We start from the raw sequence: 27,162 nt of genomic DNA, 5'->3' as shown, positions 1-27,162 counted from the left end.
GTTAATTAATCTATTAACTTTTACTTTTGATTACGCAGGTACTTAATGGTAAGCAAATCCGTTGATTTGGAAGTTAAAATCAGTTAAATGGTGTCTTATAAATGAGATGAAATTGAAAGGTTGAAATTAAAAAATTCACAAAAGTTTTTCAATTTTAATTCTTTATCTGAAGTGTTTATTTTCTGCGCTTTTTAATGGTACAAAGCCATTTTGAACTGAATTTAGAACGCTTCAGAGGAAATTACGTTTTTCAATGAAAAAAAAAAAAAGAAAGAATATAGCCTATATCTCACTAAAAATTCGAAATCCCAATACTTAAGATGCCACTCTGATCCGCCAGTCCCTGTGTATAGTCCTTGTTAAAAGATTTTATCTGAGCGAGGTTTGGTATCTAAATTAATAATCAATTCTGGTACTGTTCTGTTATGGGAACCGGATTCAGAAATGCATGTATGTGTGTACCTACACACGTCTGTAGGTACGTGTGTATCTGCATACAGATATACATAAGCACGTGCATATATACATGCATACATGAGCACATCTCATATATGCATATGCACATGCACACATGAGCACATCTCATATATGCATATGCACATGCATACATGAGCACATCCCATACATGCATACATGAATACATTCTGAATCCGGTCCCAATAACAGAAGGGTATCTCAGTTCTTAATTCTTTTACCAATTTTCATAGCTTTAGGGACTTTAGCATATACATGTGGCTATGAAGAGATTTATGTCGTTATTGGAGAAGTTAAATTCACTAAGTGCCTAAGTGCCATTTGCTTTTAGGTAGCTGAGGAAGATGGATCTGTATTTAAACCATCGAAACTAATTCTTCAACATTTACAAACATTACGCTGATTTTTGTTGTTTAACTTGTCCAATAATCATTATTCGACTAGTTAATTTAGCCTATATTTAAGTCTGGTTAGCATAATTTACTTATGCTTCATTGTAATGCTTCGCATCATACCGTAGCTCCTTAATGCACACATAAGTAACTAGGCGTTTCGTCTTTAATTATTGATTTGCATATTCGTTTAAGAAACTATAAAACAAAAGTGATGTACGAGTATATTGTAGAATCTTCGTTCTATGTATAACATATAAGGAATGAAAGTAACTGAAGACAATTGAGCTTATTCTCCGCGAAATCTGTGTATTTTTACTTAAATTTTGGAAGGCTGTTAGAAAAATACACAACAAACTAATAAAACATTATTTGTATTAAAAAATCGAAATGATGCATGTTTAATTTTTATGCTATTATCTGTATTAAAAAGAATAAATGAAAGCTCTGATTGAATTTTGCAAATATATTTTATTTCCAAGTCTTGGATAATGACTTATAGTTTAATATTTTTCTTCCTAGAAGGCTGCCCTTTTGCAACTGGGTAGCGCAAAAGTTGGGATTTTGCTTCCCTTCTCTGCAGCGACCTCTTGCGGACGGCCATTCTAGAGCTTCAGAATACACAACCATGACTGAGGCTATGAGCACCAGCCATAGAAATAACGCTCTTCACCATCAAATGACCATGGCCAGTGGCAGAAGACCTTTCCTGAAACAAGCTTCGACCAACTCCGAAGATCACCGTAAAGGGGTCGTCTTCGGAGATGTTACTGTTGCCAACTCGTCACGAAATTCAAGAGTGTAATGTAATTCAATGTTAAGCAAAGCTTTGAATTCCTACCGGATGTTGTTTCAGAACAAATATCACTGGAGGATCGGAAGTACTCAGTATTACGCTTATATCTTCTTAGAGTTTCACTGTTCGTTAACATTTTCATGAGGTCCGACAACATGCACTAAGTATTACGCTTATATCTTCTTAGAGTTTCACTGTTCGTTAAAATTTTCATGAGGTCCGACAACATGCACTAAGTATTTCAGGCATAAATACCCATTTACGCCTGGCATACTTACATAACTGAGCACAATTTAAAGATTTTCTTTTATGTCTTAAAAAAGACTCAGAAAAACACGTTTATGTAATGCCAGGTTACTACATGAGAAAGCTTTGTTATGTATTTACCCAAAGTTTTCTATGCATACATAAATGAGAATATAAAACTAGTAAATAATTATGTGGAAAGCATTTCACCAGAATTATAAACTTTTTTATGAATATACGTGGGCAAGCATTGACATACTAATTTCATTTCCAAGTTATAATTGCATTATATATATGCTGCATCAATGTAATAAATATTATATGCATATGAAGTTGAGAACATATAACTTTCAAGGCATTAGGGCAAACTAATGCCTTCAAACTTGTGTGTACTTTATGCACTGCAACAAACAAAGCTACTTGTGTGTGCAAGTTGTACAAGCACACAAATACAGGTATAGCATAAATACAAGTACTTATATGTACAATTACACAGCACTTATATATACAACTACTTGTAAGCACAAAAAAACACACGTATTTGCATGTAGAAGCTGATGTACATGCAAGTTGATATACAACAAAGTTATATGTTGTACATGTATATATGTGAGTTCCGCATTATCGATAATAAAAGTACTCTCTAATCTTTTTCAGTTTACTAAGCAATCATGAAACGAAATACTGTCGAACTCCCCTATAACGAAACTTAAAGAACCGAGGATTTGATTCGCTATACCTGTTGATTAAATACATCCTAACTGACCAGAAAAAAATAGTCTCTTAAAATTAGGCAAAAGTTGACTTATGAATCACAAAATGATTGTTTAGCACGGGTATATCTCCCAAAAGAAGTAAATAACATCTCCTAACTAAAAAATTCATATTGCAGTTACTAAATTTCTTTTTCGTTGTCGCTCAGTTTCATCATACGTTAATAAGTTTACATGATAAGTTACTCAGCATAAAATTCATGATTTAGTTTCGTCCCTCCAATCACATACCTCCATCTAAACTACATAAAATTCTTATAATTTTATGAGAAAGGGGATTCTTGATACTGTTTCAGGTAATGGAATGGTAAACTATTTCAGTAATGCTTCTAGAACATGCTCACGATCGATCCTTTGTAGAAGTTTTTCGCATGAGTAAGAGTAATGAAGTTTTAACTCTTCCACTCAACAGCAATTCCAAATTTCGATAAACTTCACGCCAATCAAATATAGATATGTTTGCATATATATATCAGTTCAATATTAATAATACTCGTTTAACCTTTATTACAGAAAGCCATATGTTTACGGCTTGGCATACTAATTTTCTGTACCTAAAATTTCCGCAGTGCACAGTGAAGAGAGTTAAGTAAAAGAATATGTGCAGTTTCAAACTTCTGAGTTAATATGGTAAAGTAAAATTAATTTCATCACTAATGATGTTCAAAGAAAATGCATTCATTTGCCCACAGTATTATTTCAAAGTTCAATAAATAACCTTTAAAATAATAACCTAAATCCACAGAAAATCTAAGGAATGAAAAAAAAATCAGAAGACAGAACTTCAGCGTTTTAATACTGAAGACAGCGTTTTAATTACTAAACCAATTGTATTAAGCAAAATTGGTCTTATTAACACGAAATCCAACTTCAGGTGCAGTTATTGATATTCCCAATTCTTGCATGTTTCAAATGTCTTCAGTCGAAACAATTGGGTAAAAGAATTTTAATGATTCAAACGCGTATATTTGCTCTTGCAATGTTAAATACTGTTCGATTTCTCTCTACGCTGAGGGTAAAAACTAAATTTTAGGTTAGACGACTTACTCTAACTTTTAGTCGGGATTGTATCATCTCGCTTGTAGTAAAATACTTCGCATAAATACAGTGGTGGCCAAAATTGTGGACACTTTTGGAAATTTTTATGTTTTTGAACTTTGTATGCTTATAGAAAACGTTACATTTCACAAAATGCAAACTTTGCATTTTAAAGAGAATTTATTACTGAATTTAATACAAAACACAAAATTCAATTATTTGCAGTACAAAAAAATTTAAACGATAATAGTTATCGATATACATTAGATAGTGATGATTGCAGTGAGTTATCAGTACTTAGTAGGGTACCCTTTATTTTTGATTACAGCTTCGCATCGACGTTTCATTGAGCTGACAAGAGTTTTAAGCTCTTCTTTCATTATTACATGATGCCAGGAAACAATTATAGCCTCAATTAGTTCCCTTTTATTTGATGGGCGCCTCATTCGGGCAAGAGTTTTCAAACGATGCCACACATTTTCGATAGGATTGAGGTCAGGACTGTTTCCTGGCCATGACAACAATTTAATGCTCTTTGTACGAAACCACTCTTTCGATATTTTGGACGTGTGGCAAGGAGCAGAATCCTGCTGAAAAATAAACGAAGCATTATTGGGAAAGAGATCTCTGATGGAAGGTAGAAGTTTTGGTTCTAGAATAGTGTCAATGTATTTTCTGGCATTCAGTGTCTCATCGATGACATGAAGGCGACCAATACCATCTGCTGACATGCATGACCAAATCATAACACTAACTGGGTTCTTCACAGTTGCTTGAATGCAGTCAGGATGTAGCTCTTCTCCTATTCTACGTCTTACATATTTTCGCCCATCACTACCGAATAACGATATCTTAGTTTCATCACTCCATATAACTTGTGACCACTGATCATCTATCCAATTAATGTGTTCCTTTGCCCACTGTAGTCTTTTTTTTTTCGTTGCTGAAAATTAAGATAAGGCTTTTTTCGTGGAATTCTACCTCTCAGTCCAACATCTGTTAATCTTCTCCTGATTGTTCTTGAACTGACAGAAACACCAGCATCATTCAGATCACTTCTGATGGCCGCTGATGACATTTTTCTATCTTGGAGACATAGTCTTTTTATTCCTCTGTCATCAATAGATGTGGTGCACCTTTTTCGTCCTTTTCCTTCTTTGTTTTTTATTGAATTTGTCTCCTGATATCGTAAACAAAACTTTCAGACTCCAGATGTAGTCACTGAACCACCCACCTGTCTTGCAATTTCAGCATAGGAAAGACTAAATATTAAAATTTTTACGAAAATTCCTACTTGTAATTGCAGTGTATCAGAAACAGGTCCTCCTTCTACAGAACAAAGCAAAATAATGAATTATTTCAAGTGTAAACATGATGTCAGCTTCTACTGGCAGTTACTAACATTTGATTGGTTCTCAGAACAAGAACAGTGATTGGCCAGGAAAGCTAGACATTACAAAGCACTTCATAACTGTGTTTTTTATTTATATTAAAGTTCATATAACTTTTTTGTATTGAAAATAATTGAATTTTGTGTTTTGTATTGAATTCAGTAATAAATTATCTTTAAAATGGTATATACAAGTTTGCATTTTGCGAAACTTAACATTTTCTATAAGCATACAAAGTTCAAAAACATACAAATTTCTAAAAGTGTGAACAATTTTGGCCACCAGTGTATGTGGCATCATCTAGTGAGAGGAAAAATTTTTAGCAATATTTGCCCATGCTTTTAGTTCTACCACTTCCAAGGGTCCTGAATTCTTCCACTATCCATTTTTGTTCAGATTAAGAGCGGCATTCCTTCAACATTCAACGACATTCACAAATCTCACGAGGCATCTATGCAACTGAGGTTCTTGAAGTTATCCATGCACATTCTGAATGATGTTATCTTGGCTAAGAACAGTTGTCCGTTTCAGTTTTTCTTCAGTGTTAATTGTCACTGCCTTAGCGTAAGTCGTATTATTCTGTAATGAAGGAACTTAGTGCCTATTCCTCGCTTCTTTGGAAATTCTGGCTTATCTTTAATGATGAAGTATGTACCTGATGCACGTGAATATTTCATCATTCTTGATAAGGCACTGATATGATTAAGTGGTATTGTGCCCATTTATGGCACCAAGCCATTTATGTCACAAGCAGCCCATTTGTCCATGGCCAGATCTTTGACTCCTGAAGCACTCCTAAACAACAACATTTTAGCACTGGCGTGGAGTTAGAACATCATTTCAAAGATTTTTGCGATCTCGTCAGTAATTGCACCTGTATAAAATATAGCGTAACTACTGTTTGACATTTTGCATTGGTAATTTTTTCCCTGTAATTTCACTTTCTGTTTCCCGCTCCGTTGAAATCCGAATCGAGATCTCACATAACAACTTTGACAAGTGCACCCTTTGTAAGATGAAATGTGTTTAATCGCATATCTAAAAGACAATTATTTTAGTCTAAAATCACTTTTTCGATTCCGTACATTTAGAATCTCGTTATATCAGCATAAATTAGCATTAAGTGCAAAGGTTTGCAGGAGGATCAAAAGGTTGGCTCCTTACATCCGGGACTTCGATATAAATGGGGTTTTCTATAGCAGGGTTTGATCGTCTATGTTAAATTTAATAACAAGTTTCATTCTTATGCCATATAAGCTTAAATGACGTATAATAAAATCATGAGACTTTCAGAAGTTATAAAAAATTTTGTCTACCCATTTCAAGGCTGTATTTTAAATTAAGCATAGAATTTTGATATTAATTTTTGAATTATTAATAATTATTTGTTCAAATTCGATGCAGTAGTTAACTGTTTAACTGAATTGCATTCAAGTGAATTTTTAAGACAAAACACATCATTATTGCATTTAAGTAATCACACTACATTGTTTCCTGGCTATATGATATCGGTAGGAAATTTTTCATGTTTGCTCGGGTGTGCATATGCTGAATTTTTTACGTTATGCTAAAGCTGGCAGTTGCTGACACTTACTCAAATGCACATTTTGATCTACTTTTTTCAGTTCCATCGCAAAAAGGTGCTACACATATAGAGTAAGGGATATACATTTAATGCAATATTCTGAGATTACATAATACGATAAAAAGTAATAAGTGCAAAATAATTTTCTCTAAAAATCTAATAGTTGCTAAATTAATTCTCTTCTTAATTCATTTTACCCCGTATATAATAAGAAAAAAGTGCTAATATTTTGAAGAATATACTTACAATAAAATACTAGCATTTAATTAAGCGTTTAATTTATCTTACTTATTGGAAATAAAAGTAGTGGAAGAAATAAAATAATCGTTTTCCTTTCAGAAATTAAGCCAATATTTTATTTTACCTTTCATTATGCAATTTAAACTAAAAATATATAACGATTGCTGTTGTATAAAGAAAAGATTAATAAGAATGACACAAACCTAATTTAATAATTTAAACTGTCCTCTCAATATCATATTTTTGTTCAATTCGTTATCAACAGATTATAAATAGTTTAAAAAGAAATTTTAATATAATAGAAACTGACACTTAATTTAAATGTTAATTGTAACAAAAACATTCTTTCAGAAATATTTCATCATCTTTCGGTGTTAATGAAATCTGCGTTTTTTAATTCATGTTGCATACAAGGGGGAAAAATTTTTAATATCGTAAGTGGAATACATTTAGTTATTTCTTATTAGAATAACGACATATTTAAATTTCCTTTGCACGTCAGTACAAGCATAATCATAAAAACATTTAAATTGCATTTTACCTTTGTATACATCATTAAACAGTTAGATATTTTGCCCTTAGTTAAAACCATTTTTATTTCTAAGTACCTAAAATATCTACTTCCTTGCTATTTTATTTAAACTTTTAGTCAAGCGTTATAATTTATTAGCATAGACTGAGAAGTGTAGCTCCTTTGCTCTTACTAAAATTCAAATTTTGCATGAAGAATATTTTTTCTAATGTATTAAACTGAAAATTTTCTAATTTTCTAGTTGATTGAACTCATTGATTAACAGTATTCTCTGTTCTTCTGAGTCATATATCCGATCAAAATTGGTAGTCATATTTGCAATATGTTCAAAGTACCATTAAACCAAGAACTGCATTTAGCTATTTGTAAGCTTAAAAGTAACAATTTTATTTCAACTTTATTCTTCTCAAAAAGCATCTCAACACAGTTTGTACTCACTCAGAGGATAAAATACACCTTGATCAGTGCTGTTTAGATATACTTGTATAGTGGAAAATACTACATAAAGAACATATAATAGAACTAAGATAGCAGATTAAAGTGGCAGGAATTTTTAAAAGGAATATTTCGAAGACGAATATGATATAGATACGGAGATCATAAATTTTGTTAACTTAATTTTCTAAAAAAATTCTTTTATGAACTCCAGTGATATTAATTCTCTATTAACTTTAGGATATAAGTGTTACATCCCTGAAAATGTGTTGTATCATTTAATGAAAAGAACGAGGCTAACTTGATTTGAGAATTTGTTTTTCTAAAGCGCATTTGTAATTAAATTTACCGTATTGTGTTTGCATTCGATTGTCATCAACTTACAATACTGTTTATCCCCATTTTCTTATGTTTACTTCCGTGAGCAGTCAAGCAAAGAACTTTATCTCTCTTTGTTACACTTATTCTGTGTCATAAAAAGCAGGCATTTATTCGAATTTATATTTTATGATAATCTATTAGCCTTAAAATATATTGCTTAATATTGTAAATTTTTTACTCTAAAGTTATAATAAAAATATTTCTGCTGAATGCAAATAAATAAACAGAACTTCGTTACATCAGAGCTTAGGATATTTATCTATAGAAAGATTTTATTCAGAACTAAAATCCACTAAATAATTAGAGAACGTAATGGTAACTTTCACTGGCAAACAATCGAAACGGTGTTATAAAATGAAGCTAGTAATTGTACGGCAGTGCTGGAAAGTCTGCTCTAGAATTAAATGTTAATAAACATCTTTTTCTTATAAGATGTTTTATGATATGAGAGTAAAAGTTGCTTAAGTCACTAAAAACCGCTGAGTATTTAATTTGTGGTGTTCATCGGTTTTCTGATTAGCACAGAAACGGTAAAATAAGTACCGAACGCGATTTATTTGAGGAGAATGATGCAGCTTATCCTTTCGGCCCAAACTAGAATCATTCGTATATTATCCAAGGTGAAGTAAAATTATTTTTGAAGATTTTTAATATCCATTAAAAGCATTATAAATCGAGATGCAAGAATCAAGATCTAGAAGTTAGAAATTCTGTGTGAGGTAAAATTTTGCTCTACACATTTTTTATCTCACTGAGATTTGCAAACCAAACGACGTACTTCTAAATATAATTGACTTTTTAAATATAAATTAAAACAATCTGGTCGCACAAATCTGTGCAACTTATTGACAACAAGCAATAAAGCCTCCTTGCCAGTTTAAAGATAATATGCAATTCTCTCTAAACAAATATTCAGAAACGGAAACTACAGAAGTGAAAGAAATATAATTTGAAATTATTTGAATTAAAAATGGAGTAAAATATTTTTGGCTCAGGTGTTATAAAAGTAAGTTTGCAAATATAGTGCAAAATGCTGAGACAATTATGAAAAAACTTTTGAGACTCGTATATTATCCTGTATGTGACGATGGGGAAATATCCTATTATTATGGCATAGTATTCAATCGCTTATATAATCTTTTCTTTTTATATTAAAAATAATCAATTAAGATCTACAGGTTTCGAAATATGATATTTTTCCAAATGTTTCCAAGATAAACATTTTAAATTTTACACGTAAGGGTCAAAATAGGCTTTGCTCATAATATAAGCGTCTGTATTTCATAATTTATTTATGAACATAAAATAGATCCGTAAATTAAGAAAGAACTTGCGTTAGATGAGTTTGCATCAGAAGTGTAAAATAAACAATACAGAATTTACTTTGCATCTCCTTGAATTTACGCTATGTTTTCCAACAATATGCTAGTTTATTAACCTAGAAATCCCGCCAATTGTTGATTAAGTTACCTATTAACTGGAATGGATTAACTTGAACATTAGAAATAAAAATGTGATGCAAAAAGATGGAAAAATTGTAATCACAGACAATCAGAGCAAAGTAAAATTTCTGCAGGAAGCCCAGAAAGAAGAAGAAAATGTGTGAAATAATAGCAGTGACAGCAGTGTATGATGTCTCAACATTTTAGAACTATTTTTATCTACAACAACATGTAATTAGTTGTACATAATCTGAAATAAATATATATAAAATCATCTAAATAAATTTTAAACTCCAAAAATATATATCTTCTGCCGCTATTAATCATTTATTTCCTATTGATTCCTATTTAAATACAACGTTAAATGTAACCTAAAACCTTTTCTCCATTCTGAAACCAAAACCTTTTCTCTGTTTTAAAGCATCTTGTTCTTTTGAATATTGGGTTTTCTAATTTACAATATAATTCATTCATATTTCTTGTGTGTTTTAATTGCTGTTATATTAACTGTGTTAGCTTTAATCGTGGGCATCGTATCCGGTATTACCTTAGTTACTCGACAGTCTTACATTATTTATAAGACTGTCGATTAATTCTTTAAACCATTTGCATGATTAAAGGAAACTTATGGTTCAAGAAACATTTTGAGATCAAAATCGATTGCACTTGAAAAATTGTAGTACATCTAAAAATCAAGATACATCTTGTCAAAGGAATAAGCTTTGATAAAAGTAGTGCAGTTTTTCTTAAATATTTAATTTAAATCAATAATACTCGAAGTGGTGTTACATTCCATACTTTACAAACTGTTAATAAAAATATGATTATTCTAAAAACTTTAGAGTGGCATTAAACTGCTCAATAAAATATGTATAAATAAATCGTCATAACCTAAACAAAACAGTTTTTTTAAACTTGATAATTTTCGCTGTTTATAAGAATTTTAAGAAGATATTTAAATCAGTTTAAAATTGGAATTTTTTCACTTCAGAATAGTCTTATTATGAACATTCTTAGGCAGATAAAATTAAAATGGTTTCTTTTCATTTTTTAAATTTCGACATATCATAATCTGTGTTTATTTGTTTCGCATATTTGCTACAACTAATTATGTTATTAAAAACATTTAAAGAAGGTGCTTTTTCCATTTTCTTACTTTATTCGTACCAAAAATGTTATTAACTGAAACACAGCTACTTTTTTTATCACTACAAGCACAGAGTATATGCAGATTAAAAAAATAATATTGCTTAAAATATTTTAATACGTTTCTAATAATTTAGATTATTTAAGTGTGTAAAATGGGATGAAAAAGTCTTTCTCAGGTAATGTCAATATTTGATTATTTTTTTATACATTGTGAGATGTGTTTGTGTAATGAAAAACGTTTTTACCCTCTATGTTTTAACCGTTTACGATACATTAAGAATTCAGTATTTAGTTTTTCCAATATCAAACTGTGATATTTGTTTATTACATGACTTACGTTTGTTGAGAAACTACCTTGAAAATAGCATACAGTCATTTATGACAGTGTTAATTTTTACGCTTGGCATTACTATTGTTCTTATTTAATTAGAAATGTATTTTTTTGCTTTTATTGTTTTCTTATTTATCGTAATGCTATTTATCGTAATGTACAATTTAAATTAATACTAAAATACATGATAAGTTGGTGACATCCTGAAATAGTAGAGGATAGACGCAATAATTAATAATAAATTAGACCGATACGCACTTTATTGTTTAAAATAATTCTTTTTATAAGTAATGATTAAGAATTTAATTTTATTGTAAAAATTATTTAATTGTGCTATTGTATTTTGATTGCTACTGTGTTTTAATTTAAAATTATAGTTCTTTGTCACAGTATCAATTGTTTCTATATTATGCATTCGCAAAATTTCTCTTAGGTAGGGAAAAAAAAAAAAAAGAAAGAAAGAAAAGAAAAAGAAAAAGAAGAAGAAGAAGAAGAAAGAAATAAAAAAGATAGCTAGCTAATTTCTTAAATATTTTCATCCGATGGTCTCAAACTGAACGTCCACGAGTCGCATTCGGTCTCCGAAGCAATTTCCTGAGCCTCGAAAATATGTCTCAATTGCGTAATATTTCCAAATACGGTGGTTGGTAATGTCTTCAAGATTATAATTACTTGAAGTCCGAGATTCTTTTTTCTCATTAACATAAAAAATTAGCTATAATGACGCGCCATCAGATCTATAAATTGAACTAATTAATTTGCAATGTGATACAAATCTTATGCGAAGATTTTGAAGATACAGATTTTTGTTAAATTTTATTCTTACATATCAAAACATAAGTACACTCAATTGTGAAATTTTCACTAAGAATAATTGCTTTGCTGGGAATACATTTATATGTGTATAAGGCATTTCTTCCGCCTTCTTAACATACCTTCGTGGTGTAGTGGTTAGCACGCTCGACGCGTGGTCCGTGGACCCAGCTCATTGCTCATTTTGCATCTATCCTGCTTCAAAAAATGCTTGTCACTACATGTGAACAGGTTTTTTTTTTCGCTGTTGAAAATGTAAAATAAAAGAACCCGATTAGCCGGATGTGAATATATTTCGCAAATTCTATCCAATGCATGGGCAAATTTAAGTACGAATTTAAGTTTATGTATTGAAAAAAAATTTCATAAATAAGCAAAAGAGTTTTCTGTATTCATTCTCAAGTTTTGTCACACATGGAAACTTTTCCCGAAAACGTATTAAGATTTCTTACTTTATTTATTTTTAATTTGATGATTAACCAAACATATTAGAATTATTTGAAATATTAAAGTGTAACTATCTGAAATATTTATATCTAAACTGTCAGTCTGTTTGAATAACAAATTTTAACTAACTAAAATGTCTTGGGGTACTAAACTTTATATTTCATACAAAATATAGATATAAATTTGAATATGTTTTGTGTTGATGCTATTGTTATTGTTTATGTGAGTTTTGTTTAGTATTTAGTAAGTGAAATTTAAAAAATATTTTAAATATTTTTTTTTAATTTGTTGATTAAAAGAGAGCATCTTGTTTAAAAAGGAATAAAACAAAGTAAAACACAAAAGATTCTGGCACGCCGGCTCTTTTTAGAACATGCATTTTGCCATCCCGCAGTTTGTGTCTGCGACCACTAGTCACAGTGACTTTGCTCTAAAGTCACAGTGCAACTAAGTATAAATAATTAAAATAAATAAAGTTAGAAATACTAAAAATTTGAAACTATTTGTTGTCATTGTTATAAAATTGAAACATACAATGTAAAAAAGAAAAAAGTATATAGATATAATAAATACAAAAATTGCTAAAGCAATAAGAATTAGCATAATATTCATAAATTTCTAGAGCTAGTTTCAAAGAATTCGATATCGAACTGCAGAAGTGCAAATGATGAAAGAGGAACCAATGATAAGCTACGATAAAGTGATAAGAATGAGAGGAAGGAAGTCAAGGTACTGGCACCATCTGTTAAGCAAGAATGAAAACAACTAATAAAAATAATAATAATAATTTCCTTAATTTTTTTCCTTAAAAGCTAAGGGTAAATACGGATTGGAATAGCGACTGTTAACTAGAACAAAAAAAGTTTTATGAATGTGAAACACCTTTAGAAAAATTTAATTCGCTAACTGAAGAGGTTTTTTATTCTGGTGAAAAGGATTTTCTAGAGGCGTTATATACGCAATTTTCTCACTCTCATTCTTATCGCGTTATCTTATAACTGGCTTCTTTTTCGTCATTTGCATTTGTATAGCTGAAGGAGTAAGTTCTGTGTTTAAATCTTCGAAACATATCCCGAAATTGTTTTAATGTTACGCTAATTCTTGATTCTTTTCGCCTTAGCTCTTCTAATAATAGTTATTCAGTGTGTTAGTTTATGTTAAATACTAATTACTTAACGTTAGTACTTAATTTTTCCTACTTTTATTGCAAAAATCAGCATACATACCGCAGTTATTAACTCGAGAATCAAAATAAAATTAAAAATCTCTTTTGTATAAAAAGATATCTATTTAGCAATTTCGTTATTTTCCTCAAAATTTCATTATTAAAACTGAGCAAGATTAAATTATTAATAAAACACTGTATATACAATAGTTTGTTTTCTTTCCATCATTACTTAATAGAAACAAACTTTATTTTCCGATTCATTATATAAAAGTACATTTAAATCGGCAATAATTCATTAAATTAACCTGAATTTAGAAACAGCAACGGAAAAACGATTCTTATCTATCTTAAGTGTTGTAAATTTGGCAGAATTTTCAGAAACGTTCAGTATGCAGGAAATGCGTCATTTAAGTTGCGTTTAGATTCGTATTAGGCCTACCTTTCGTATTTTGTTAAACCTTCCGGAATCTTTTAAATCTGTATCTTATGAATTTAATTAAATAAAATGAAATACAGTGAGTTAAAAAGGGAAATCAACTCCTTTAAATTATTTAATATTGCGAAATTTTAAGTAATTACATATTTTGATTTTAATAAAGTAATTATATTTTTGGGTAAGTAATGTATTTTGTAATTTAAAGCAAAAAAAATTGTAATATTTATTTACATTTATTCCATTATTAAATAAAGTAATTATATATTTTGATAAGTAATTATGTATATTTTGAAGTATAAAGTAATTTAAAATTTTATAATACAAAGTAATTTAAAATTACAAAATTTTAAATTACTTTATTAAAATCAAAACATATAATTACTTTCGTGTTGGAAATAATTAAATATATTATTAAAGTTTAGAGATATTTCTATTAACATCTAAGTATATGTGCATATATGTATGTGTTGTTAATAATGTTTAATAGTTTTAATATTTTTTTCTTCATTTCACGCCACACATAGTGCTTTTATTCCGAAATTTTCATATAATAAAGCTATCTTTCGTCTAAGCTCTCATGAAACTTAAAGTTCTCTGTAAATGACTTTAAGGAAACTTTGTAATGACTTTCTGTAGGACTTTAAGTAATGTAAAAAACTTGAAGTTTCTCACGGGAAACTTAACATTTTCTGTAAATGGGGATATTATTTACTACGAAGGAGATAGTTCTTGTGCGAAACTGAATATCACGTTTTTTTCAATCAAATTTGTTAAAAATTTTTGTTTTTTTTACAAAAAGAGACGAAAACAGATCTCGGATGATAAATATTAATTTCACTAAAATTTCTGTTTCTTTTCAGAATTCCCAGTCAGATACTATAATATGCAGTATTCAAAATTCTGGATGTTAATCCCCAGCCCCAAACCGTTAAATTTGCTAAAATCCAATATCATTCACAGATACAAAAAATGAGAGCTTTTTCATACAGTGAACTGTAAAATTACATATTATCGTGTTTCCTCACGTATTTTGCCGTCTAGTTTTTCAAATCTATGTCCTGAAAATTTTCAAAACATTCATATGATTTCCCTCATTCTTTGTTGTACATAGTTCCCCCCTTGGGGGCTAGCTGATTTGTCAGTTGTAATCCCTTGACTATTTCTATTTTTATTCAGTGCATTAAGTTTATAAGGTGTTTCGCCCACCTTCTCAGCATGCCTTCGTGGTGTAATGGTCAGTACACTCGGCCTGCCCGGCGAGCACATTGCTCATTTTTCCTGTCTCCTGCTTCGAAATATTCAAATGACTCTAGAGAGGCTCTCGAACTGAAAAAGGTGATGTATGATGACTCTACACCACTAAGATTTGGAGTTTGGGTCTTCTAATCCCCAATCGCCCTTTAAAAAGGAGAAGTAAATACGGTATTTCTCCCACCTTCTTAGCATGGCGTCGTGGTGTCTCGGCGCATATCGAGAGGTCCGAGGTTCGAGTCTCGGCGAGGGCATTCCTCATTTTTCATGTCTCTTGCTTCGAAATAGCAATGATTCTATAAGTGTGTGTTTGTATGTTTATTATAGCACTGTATCCAGTTTATTTTCCCTTGTAATTTTTCAAGTAACTCTTTATCATCCGTAATTTTATTATAATCAATCGGTTTCGATGGTGGTTGGACCTGGATCTTTTAAAATCTATGTCTTTTGTTCGCCCCCTTCTCCTTCCTTCCACCTCTTGAGAATTACGATTAAGACTTATTCATGTGAGGTGCCTTGGGGCTTTAAAATTAATTGAGCTGTCGCTACGTGTCCCGCTCAGTGACCGCCAGATATTGTAATGTAATTATTATTATGTATTCTTATTAGGGTGTTGTTTCTTTGAAAAATAATACTGTGGTAATAACAATAGTTTATCCATGAATAAATTCCATTTATTATGTTCTTACTGTGACCGCCTTCTTCAGAAATTAAATTACATAATTTTCCCTCTCCATTTCCGAACGATAAATTATTTTAAAAAGATTAGCCGATTATTACGCGAAGTATTACGATATATTGACTTAATGCATAATTATACTACAGGCATAAAACAAAAATCCCGAATGTGTAATTTTTATTTTTTTCATTAACATATCCATTTTTATGCCCTTTTTTATATTTTACTCTATGATAAAAGAGGAAAATGAGCATTCTAAGTGATAAATATAAAACAAATATTATTTAAATATATAACTTGATTTTTTTAACCTAATTCGTAAAAAATATTAATGTACACCGTTTTACTAAAAAAAAAACGCGATTTTACAGATTCATGGATTTGGCATAGTGTCAGTGATATATAGAACTTGCACACGCAGTTTTAAACTTAATCTGGAATTTAAGTTCGAGGTAAAATATAAAACACTTAAAGCACAGTATGGTTTGTTTAAGTATTTAAAGGCCCATCACGGTTTGATCCAATGTGTATCGTCAGATGTCTATTATATTGTAATGTATATCCAGTGATGTTTGTATCAGTTGTGAATCCTTGTAAAGCTCAATACCCATAAAAGTGTTTAAATGGTGTCGAGTGGCATTGTGATTTGTTGTAATATATTTTCAATTGTCGTAAGAAAGCACCTGTCATGTACGAAATGTTATATATAAGCAGTTTCTGCGAACATCTGCACTTTGTGTATAAAAACACTTTTCTTATTGTTAATATTAGTAAAGTAGAAATGTTTCACCCAAGCATTTGCTTCAATATAACAGAAAAGCGAAACAGAAAAATCTACAGTTCAATCCTTTTTTTTAATTGTCTGTTTTGTTAGAAGTATGTAAATTGCCAAAATTTAAAGGAATTACAGTATATTCCTGCGTCTAACGTGCATTTTTAATATAAAAAAATAAGAGCGAAATTTGCGGGCGGACGTTATACATCGGATGATAAAATGATACATTTAAAAATAAGGAAAGGTAAAGCATACAAAAATTAGATTTCTACATGTAGCCTATATGCTGTTTATTTAAAAGAAATGACACAACTTATGAATAAACACTTAAATAATAAACACAACTTAAAATATGACACAACTTATGAACTTAAAATTCATTAACAGATAATTTTCTAAGCGTAGTGCTTGCATTCATTCCATCTGATTCCTAATTCCGCGAATTGGTCCGGGTTGGAAGGGCATTCTTACCCCAAATTATGTCTCTCTTTTCTCCAAACCCTAGAAAAATATTCTTGTGCACAGCTGCATTTAATACCAATCACTACCTCTGCATATTTTTTTTTACTCCCTCTAGCATTATCCCCCACAGGCATATTGTTCCGCTTATCGTTTATTAATTCAGCATACCATTGTTTAAAAGTCATTAAATCTTCGAATAAATGACTTTAAAAGAAAGAATATCACATACGCATCTTTCGAATTTCTTCTTAAAGAAAAGGGTGCGCGTTATAACGGGAACATACCTGAAAATTTAAAAATGTAGTTTGAAATTATAGGTGCACGTTAAACGCCGGAATGTACGTTAAGAATTTATATATAGTTTGCCTATAAGTTCTCTATAAGCATAATTTTAAATGCCATCAGATGCTTATTTAATGACTATATAATTGTAAGGTTATAATTTTTATGCGTTTTATTTAGGTATAAATAAGAACAACGTTACTATTTTCTTAAAATTTAACCAATTGTTTACTGTTCATATTATGTAAATTTTCCATTTCTATTATTTCATATACAATAATTTCTGGTTAATATTATTATTTGGTTACGAGGAAAAAGGACTATGTATTATTTCTATGAGCTAAATCTGCCATAAAAATGATGCATTTGGGCTGTAGTTATTTGATAATAAAAGTTAGTCTAAAATCTCTTTTAAAGAAATGTTTGAATATCGTTATCTCATTTATAAGGATATGAATGACGAGCTGATTGCTCGGATAATTATTTTCTGCATCTCATATGTTGTGTATGTATTATATGATATTCTGTATATTGTAATGTATATCCAGTGATGTTTGTAACAGTTGTGAATCCTTGTAATGCTCAATACGTATAAAAGTGTTTAAATCATGTTATGTGTCATTGTTTGCAATTTTAATTGTATATAGATTTTGAAGTTTTATGAAAAGAAGAACTGTAATATGAAATTTTAAATTACAGCTGTCTCACAGAATTTAACATTTAAGTAAAAAAATAAAATATGAAAACATAAGATAAATGTACAAAATACAATCAGATCTTAGTACGCAGATTTCAGTTTAATATTTGGAATTAATAGTTAAATTATATTAGTACTTTCACAATTAATTATCCTATATTTCAAGATACCGAATGTGAAATATCACATTTCATATGTAGTCTGTTCAAACCGGCAAAGCTAAATGATAGAAAAAGACTTTTGTCTTTGTATTTCATTATAAATGAGCCAAGTCAAACTGTGCACTTATTTAACAAAGAAAAAAATAAACTGATGTGGTCACCGCATGACTTCCTTGTAAGGGCTATTAAATTCTACGCATGTTTTGCTGCATTTCATTTAAACTTTCTTTCCTCAAATTTCATTAAAGATACGTTTCTCATTCAAATAATTCAGTTTTCACTTCGTGACAAGGCAAAACTACACAAAAACTCAAAGCCACTTCATTAAAAATGGTAAAATACAGAAAAACATAGAATACAAGATACAGTTAGAAGCAGTTAAAAAAATAATTTTACAAGTAAAATTAGAGTGATACATTTTTGGTGTACAAAGTTTTAATTTAACTTTTGATCCCACTCGGCGGAAAGCACTGAAGTTAATGCAGACGCTGGCTTAATTCACTATTCTACTAAGAGTTTCAAACGTAAACAAATGATGGCCTCGCTAGGCTTAGTACCAATCAAACAATTTTTAAATTTCTGATAATTCTACAGCTTTCGCATGCAGGTTAACTAAAGTCAAATATCTTAACCGGACTATAGGAATAATATAACTCAGTCACTTTTAAAGCAAAACATTCCCAATTCACCAACGTATGAAAGTGAAAAAACTGAGCTCACTGAGCTGGGTACCAAAGTGTCTCTCTCTATATATATAGTTATACACTGAAGTGACAAAAGTCATGGGATAGCAATATGCAAATATACAGATGACAGTAGTATCGCGTAGAAAATGTATAAATGCGAAGTGCTTTGGCAGGACTTTCATTTGTGTTCAAGTTATTCATGTGAAGAGGCTTTGACGTGATTATGGCCGCACGACGAGAATTTTACAGGCTTTGAACGCGGAATGGTAGTTGGAGCTAGACGCATGGGTCATTCCATTTCGGATATCGTTAGGGAATTCAACATTCCGAGATCCACAGTGTCAAGAGTGTGCCGAGAGTATCTAATTTCAGGCATAACATCCCACCATGGACAGCGTAGTGGCCGACCACCTGCACTTAACGACCGAGACCAGCGACGTCTGCGTAGAGTTTTCAATGTTCACAGACAAGCAACACTGCGTCAAATAACCGCATAAATCAATGTGGGACGTACGAGGGACGTGTCCGATAGGACAGTGCGGCGAAATTTGTCTTCCTTGGGCTATGCCAGCAGAAGACCGACTCGAATGCCTTAACTGACAGCACGACATCGCCCGCAGCGACTCTCGTGGGCTCGTGAGCATATCAGTTGGTCCCTAAACGAATGGAAAACCTTGGCTTGGTCAGATGAGTCACGATTTCAGTTGGTAAGAGCTGATGGTACGATTCGAGTGTGGCGCAGACCCCTCGAGGCCATGGACCCAAGTTGTCAACAAGGCACTGTTCAAGCTGCTGGTGTTTCCATAATGGTCTGGACTGTTTTTACATGGCATGGACTCGGTCCTCTGGTGCAACTGAATTTATCATTGACTGGAAATGGATACCTTAAGCTACTTGAAGATCACTTACAGCCATTCATGGACTTCACGTACTCAAACAACGTTGGGATTTTTATGGATGACAATGCGCCACGTCACCGGGCCACAATTGTTCGCGATTGGTTAGAAGAACATTCCGGACAATTCCAGCGAATGATCTGGCCACCTAGATCGCCTGACATGAATCCCATCGAACATTTATGGGACATTATCGAAAGGTCAGTTCGTGCCCAAAACCCTGCACCGTCAACACTTTCACAATTATGAACGTCTATAGAGGCAGCATGGCTCAATATTCCAGCAGGGGACTTCCAACGACTTGTTGAGTCCATGCCACGTCGAGTTGCTGCACTTCGCCGGGCAAAAGGAGGACCGACAAAATATTAGGAGGTATCCTATGACTTTTGTCACTACAGTGTATACATTTATATTACGTTATATTACTTGCAGCCGATTGCAATAAAAAAGAGAGGTGCACAACTACCTGCTGCTGCAGTCCCATATACACAATTTCAACGTTCTGAGGCAACTCGTTTTTGAGTTTTGCGGGATACATACATACATACGTGCAGAATTCATTTTAAATCCATTTTACAATATGTTTCGGAAAAATGAGTTCGTTATTTGGTCCGCACTTACAAATGTCACGCAGAAACGCAGTCCAAGTAGTTCCGAGAGTGGTCAAAATGTATATTTTCCTTGAAATATGATACCCGAAATTTTTCACTATTACAATATTTCCTTTACTTCGTATAAGGAAGTAAAAAATATACTTATTGAAAACATTAACTATTTTCATTATATGTTAAGAATTTCTGATTTGCCGAGATTCAAAAATCCGCGAAATATAAACAATCTACACCTCAAGGTGTTTTCTTTCCAAGTGTTCAATACACATGAAGAACCGAGACAAAAATTATTTTCATGTCTATTGACATGACGTTTTTGGTTGTGTGTGTGTGTGTATGTGTGTGGACGTTATTGATAGAGAGAATACTGTTATAAAACCATACATAGAGCTTATAATAAATTTTCATCTTTTATTTAACAAAAATTTTATATTACAATCAAATATATTGTTATAAAATTATTATGTACGCGCCAGTTCATAATGGATTGAAAGCACGCAGAACCGATGATAGATTGATAAAATTTATCTTCCCAAAAGAAACACTACACAGTTCTCGAACTTTTCACAGAAGTACTCGTACATATCTTCTCAGTATGATACAGCATAATCAGCAATTACCACTTCAAACTACTAAGGACGTTAAACACAAAACAATATAAAAATATCAAATGCGTCACACAGTGTTCTCTCAATATTCCACTCTGAACTGAACTAATCTGATGTTCTCTCCGATGTTATATATTTACCCCTACCCGCCGTGAAATTTCTAGTACACTGGTGTGCAAAACTTAAGCAACAATATAAATTTTAATCAGATAGCCATGAAATTGCAGAAAAGAGGTTCTTGCGATGAGTACAATGAACACGCAATTCAGTAGGAAGTTCATACATATGCAATTGTTAGGAACAAAACGTCACAGGCGACGTGAGTGTACACAAAACACGTGCGGTCGGCGGGCTCAAGTCTACAATAAAAAGAAGGACGAAGACGCAATTAAAGACATTCACTGCAAGTACAGGTGAGTTCTTTCGTGAAATATGGCTAGAAGAAATCACCTGGATGACTTCACACCTGGAAGAATGATGGAAAAGCTGGAGGAGGGGCGTAGTGTGACCAGTGTAGCTGAAGAGTTCGGGATGAACAAACGTGTCGTTTCGTGCGCTTGGAAAACCTTCCAAACCATAAGTACAGCTGTTAGAAAGGTTGGTGGTGGCCGTCCCAGGAAAACAACTGCAGTGGATGACCGATATATCGTCCTGCAAGTAAAAAGACTCAGAAACCAGTCAGCAAGCGCCATAGCTCAACAACTGTATACAGCAGCGGGGCGACAAGTGTCGCGGTTTATTGTGTCCAGAAGCTTTCACAAAGGTAGCATATTTTCCCGCCAATCTTTATGCTGAATCCCTTTGAAAGTTGGCCATTTAGAATGACACCGTTTAGAATGGTGCAAGGAGCACAAAAACTGCGCATCACATCAACGGCGTGTGTTCTCTTTATGGATGAGTGCCACAAGCGATTCTCAACGCCAACTGATTTGGAGAGAGGTCGGTTTCATCCCAGTAATGATTTCATTCCAGGATCCCAGGATAGTTTCATTTCAGTAACATCACGGAAAGAGACCGTTACGATGGTCCTAGAGATTTTGTCTGTGGAGGAATTATGCTGAACGGGTGCACAGAGCTCCCTATTTACGACAGAGCTTCTGTAACCGAAGATCGCTATTGTCAGGAGGTGATCCTTCCCCGTATGCGTCTGTTCTGTGGTGCCATTGGAGCAGACCGATTTTATGGATGACAATGCACGGCTACACCGAACTCCTGCTATTCAGAAGCTACCGAAAAGTGAAGATATCACTCGAAAGGATTAGCCAGCTTACTCCCCTGATTTAAATCCAATAGAACATGTGTGGTATGCTTTGGGGAGATGGCTTGCGGCAAGATTACATTCTCTGGAAACACCGAACAACTGAACTAGATGGTGATTGGTGAATGGACACTCTTACCTCAAGATCTGTTGGACAGTCTAGTGCTGTGTATGGAGAGAGTGTGCGAAGCAACCATTGCAGTAATGGGAGGGCATATCCCATGCTAAGGAATATCTGATTGTTGTTCTTCCTCTTGTACAGACAGTCTTGTGTAACGATACTATGAGTTCAATAAAGCCTTTTTTGTTTGATTCCATACTGTTTTCATTGTATTCATTTTTGTGCATCCATGGTTTCGTCATCGTTTAAATACAACTGCTGTCTCACATTTCTGAATTTCATGTCTCTCAGAAGATTTCTCGTGGAGTTATGGCAAAAAGAACACCTGTTGCTTAAGTTTTGCACACCAGTGTACTTTCCGTATCTCAAAATTGCTGGAAGACATATACAGTTATATAGTGTCGGATACAGTTACAGTTACATAAGATCGGACCAGTTACATAGGAATAAAACAAAAATACCAGCGGCCGAGCGGTAAAGTCGCTGAACACTGGTAGTTCGGTCCAAGTTTCGAATCCCGCGAACGGGCTGGCTGCATGGGTGTTTTCGTGGTTTTCCCCATGTGTAACGTGTATACGAGCCAGTTTCCCTTAGAAAGTCCTCCACGAAAGGCATCCCTCCCCTTTGGCAGACAGCCCTAGTGTGCTTTGCCGTAATTAAATACACCACACCACACACACACCACTTTCTGTTATTTTCTTTTTCAGGTCTTGAATCATCTTTGATTTTTCATATCTTACAGTGAGTTTTTCCAAATTTTTGGCAAGTATATCAAATTTTGCTTTTAATGAACTACAAAGATACAAGTGTCTTTCTTGGGTAACCGAGTTGGATGTTATGCTTAGAATTAGGAATATTTCTGAAATTGTTTAAGACACTGGAATATTCGTTTTGGAATGTTTAGGTTTGAATACCTTCCTTTGTAAGCTACTGATGCTTTTCCTTCAAAGTTTAAAGCTTTTTAACCCATTTTTTGTAATGTCGGGAATGAAGAAAACACCTTAATGCATAATTGCGCATCATTACATTGTTCTTCTTGGACATATTTACTCGATTTAGATGCATTGTGCGAAAATCCCTCATTTTCCAAATACGAACATCTGCACATTATAGGCAAACGTGTTATAAACCCGGTTTGGTGGCTGTAAACTTGGTCACCAAATCGGAACCTGTATTAAAATCTTCTCCTTTCACATTTACAAGCGCTACTAAAGTAGTGACGGGCGATACTAACCGGTCGTCATTACAAAGAGACAAGAACGAACATGAATTCACCTAATAAAGGAAGTTGGTCATGAATGCTTCTTCCGTCTTGTCACAAGTATGCAAAATATTTCATCGGTTACAGTTACGGACATGAATACTTTTGCTCCTGGAACATTCTTTTGAAATGAAAATATTTGTAAAAATATCAAAGAGATGTACTTAAAATTACTCAGATTATAAAACAAATGATATTGCTACAAGTTATCAAAGAACGTCCTTTTGCAGCATATTACATCGAATAGATATAGTGTCGAAAACAAAAGGTGGTATAAATTGTTAAGAGGCATTTTTCTATGTTAGTTTGAGTCATCAGATTTGCAATCAGTTGTTTAACTTATTAGTATACACGGCATCCTCAAATGTTGTTACCCAGCTTCTATTTTCTCAACTGTTGTTCGTAAACATATAGTTCACTTCCCCCTCCCCCCGTAGAAAACTCTTCGAAGCTACTGGCTAGGATATACTGGCTAGGCTGTCTCGGCGACGGTGTATAAAATCACGAACCTGGCGGTTTCAGAACCCGGAGTTGAGTCGTTTATACGGCTTAACCTCGGAGGATTGGTGTCAGTCATAAAACAGATGGTTTTGTAGCTTGGTGCGGGACGGCACCGAGTTTGCTAGATAATGTCCTGATGGGACGCGCTGCCCGCGTAGTACTGGGAGCATTTTAACGAACAGTCAGTCCATCAGCTACCCAGGTCACGCCTCAGCTGAAAAGCCGAGAACAGGGAGTGGTGACCCCTCGGGCCCGGCCTAATAAGCGGAGGATTTTTGTAGTTATTTCGTCTGTGGCTAAGAGCCGGTGTGGGACCCGTTTCTGCAGACATAAGTGATTATAAATTCCTAAGTTAAATTTGATAAATGAGCCGTGGCTAAATTTTGGAGTTTGTCGCCCAGTACTGCAGCCCAATGAGGGAGTTCGCTTGTGACTCACCTGCTGTTGACCTGCCCTCTGCCTAATATGGGGGATTCTCAGTTAGGGGATAATAGTTCCCTCAATTGCGTAAATGATCGCAGGAGAGGTGTATAATTTTTGATTGATTGATATAGTTATCTTACAAGAATGTTTTAAATGACACAGATATTCATATTTTGGGAAATTAAAGAAAACCGATTGACTAAAAATACATAGTCTAAGTGTTTCTGTTGTTCCTATACAGGCCGGCCCATACAAACATTCATGTTTATACACCCATTAAATAATACAAATATTCATGTTTTGGGATGTTAAATTTTAATTCATGTTTGGGACGTATTTATATAATCAATTGCCTAAAAATTAAAGTTAAATTAGTCCAAGCGTTTCCATGCGTACGCTTTGAAAACCAAAAATCTTCAAAAAATGGCGATTTTGGATTTTTGCATTTTCAAATTCTCTACACTACACTTTTATCTTTCTAAAAATACCTTACTTTAGTCTCCGTGAAAATTAGAACTGTACAAAGTCTAGTTTTAATTTATCATCAAATCGAAATTATGCCCATTTAAAGGGACGAAAGTGTAAACATTGCACTTTGTTTTTAATTGACTGGGCAGAGTTTTATATCATTTGAAACGTTTAATCTATGCTTATCTAAGTGTCAAGGTTAGTTTACTCACTGATAAGGAATCTAATTGTATACGAGAGCATATATAAGCATTCTGTACCGCGCCACGCACATAGGGAAAAATCTATCCTCATGATTGGATACGGCTTCCGATGACATCATTTCCTCTACGCTTAGAAACGCTTTAACTTTGCTTGAGTTCAAGGGTGCACCACCATACCATTTCTTGACATTTTGATAGCAGTGTCGAAAAATTATTACGTGCGTTGTAGTTTTGTTGTTATGAGATTACACTTCTTACAACACTGTAGTGTGGTTAATTTAATATAAAAAATATAGTTTCTTTCTTCGCTTAGACAGAAAAGTATTATTTCTTCTTGTGCTACTCCGTAAATCTGCATTAATATTAAGTTCAGAGATTTTTAATAAATGTATTCTTAATTTCAAAATTGGTGTTGTGGCTATTAATTCATTATTTCATATTCACTATATATCTATTCTCTGCAGATGCAATTTCGGAAAGCATGAGAAAAGTCAGTTTCTGGAAATATCAAAAAGGACGTTGGGAGCTGACATAGTACCCAATAAATTCACAACATTTATAATCATACCTTTGTATAAAAGTTGAGTTTGTTAGAGAAGGAAGTTTCTTTTCTTATATACGTGTATTAAATTCAGCGACAATATTGAAAGCACTTTTTTCTTTCATTTAAGGCAAGAGATTATTAGAAATGATATAAACATTCACATGGAAATAACATAACATTTGAAAAGGAAATATTTTCTGCAATGGGAAAGGAACAGAATTCAACAAAATTGCAATAGTAATAATAATGTACTTACTAGGCACACAATACCTTTATAAATGGATCGAGAACATCGTGTTTTGGTTTGCACTAAATTCATGAACTCGGCTATTTATATAATCTAAGGGCTTAAGATTTCTTCTGAAATTAACAGTATCTTTGAAAGATTTTACTTTTTATAATTCCATGAAACAGGATAATAAGACAAAGGATAATTTTCACACATCCGTGTCACTCATGCATGTCATTCATTGAAAGGAACACCGTAAGAATCCTATCTAAACGTCATACGCCAAGATAAAATGATGTCATCAAAAAGTATGTCCATCACGAGGATGGATTTTTCCCTATGCGGGTGGCGCTGTACAGACTGCTTATATGCTATCCGAGACTAGTGGCGTTGCTAGGGTGAGACAACGGAAAACATCTGTCCCCGAGAGCAACTTCCAGGGAACGCCAAACTGATGTTTCGAAATTTTAGAATGAATGTCTCCCATTCTTGGCACACAGAAGGAGGCACAAAATCTTTATTTGTTCCTGGGCACTGAAAACCGGTAGCGTCTTGCCCTAGCATTGTTTATGCATCACGCATGCGCAATAGGCATATTTCCAGCATGGTAACCTTCGTCGCTTGGCCAAAGAATATCTATGTATGTTTGGCCAAAGAACGTCTATGTAAAGAAGGAAAGGATCCATAGATGTAATGTAAACCAGTTTGTCTTGAACCAATTTGTCAGTTTGCCACTAGAAAGAAGAGGGAAAATTCGCCAAGGGATTTAGCGACGGAACCTGCTGGCGATGGCTTTTTATGATAAACTCAGGAAAAAAAAATTACTTTTTTATATGACAAATTACTATTAAATTTTAATTTTACTATGTTTAATACAATATTCTATAAATTACTCTAAAACGCAAACATTTTCAAAAGCTCATTGCAGTATAATCCTAAAGGTGTACTTTAATTAAGTAAAAAATTTCAAACGTGTA

At 32.9% G+C, this 27,162-nt stretch overlaps 2 protein-coding genes across 2 annotated transcripts in view; both read left to right on the top strand.

The window, feature by feature from the left end:
• Window positions 1-18,128, top strand: part of LOC118196241 (cardioacceleratory peptide receptor-like) — an 880,182-nt gene extending 862,054 nt beyond the window's left edge. Inside the window, exon 8 of the mRNA XM_085814025.1 lies at window positions 1,392-18,128. Within this exon, the coding sequence (XP_085670151.1) occupies window positions 1,392-1,671 (280 nt within the window). The 3' untranslated portion in view covers window positions 1,672-18,128. The remainder of the gene's footprint in view (window positions 1-1,391) is intronic.
• Window positions 10,881-27,162, top strand: part of LOC118193333 (neprilysin-2-like) — a 156,784-nt gene continuing 140,502 nt past the window's right edge. Inside the window, exon 1 of the mRNA XM_085814023.1 lies at window positions 10,881-13,504. The gene's annotated coding sequence lies outside the window, so the exon portion shown is untranslated. The remainder of the gene's footprint in view (window positions 13,505-27,162) is intronic.

This window comes from Stegodyphus dumicola, chromosome 3 (genome assembly GCF_044657685.1).
Source record: "Stegodyphus dumicola isolate Sdum_Otavi_A_Nest chromosome 3, ASM4465768v1".
In the NCBI taxonomy this organism is placed as follows: domain Eukaryota; kingdom Metazoa; phylum Arthropoda; class Arachnida; order Araneae; family Eresidae; genus Stegodyphus; species Stegodyphus dumicola.
Note: the sequence above shows the minus strand (reverse complement) of the source record. Positions and strands in the feature narration are given on the sequence as shown.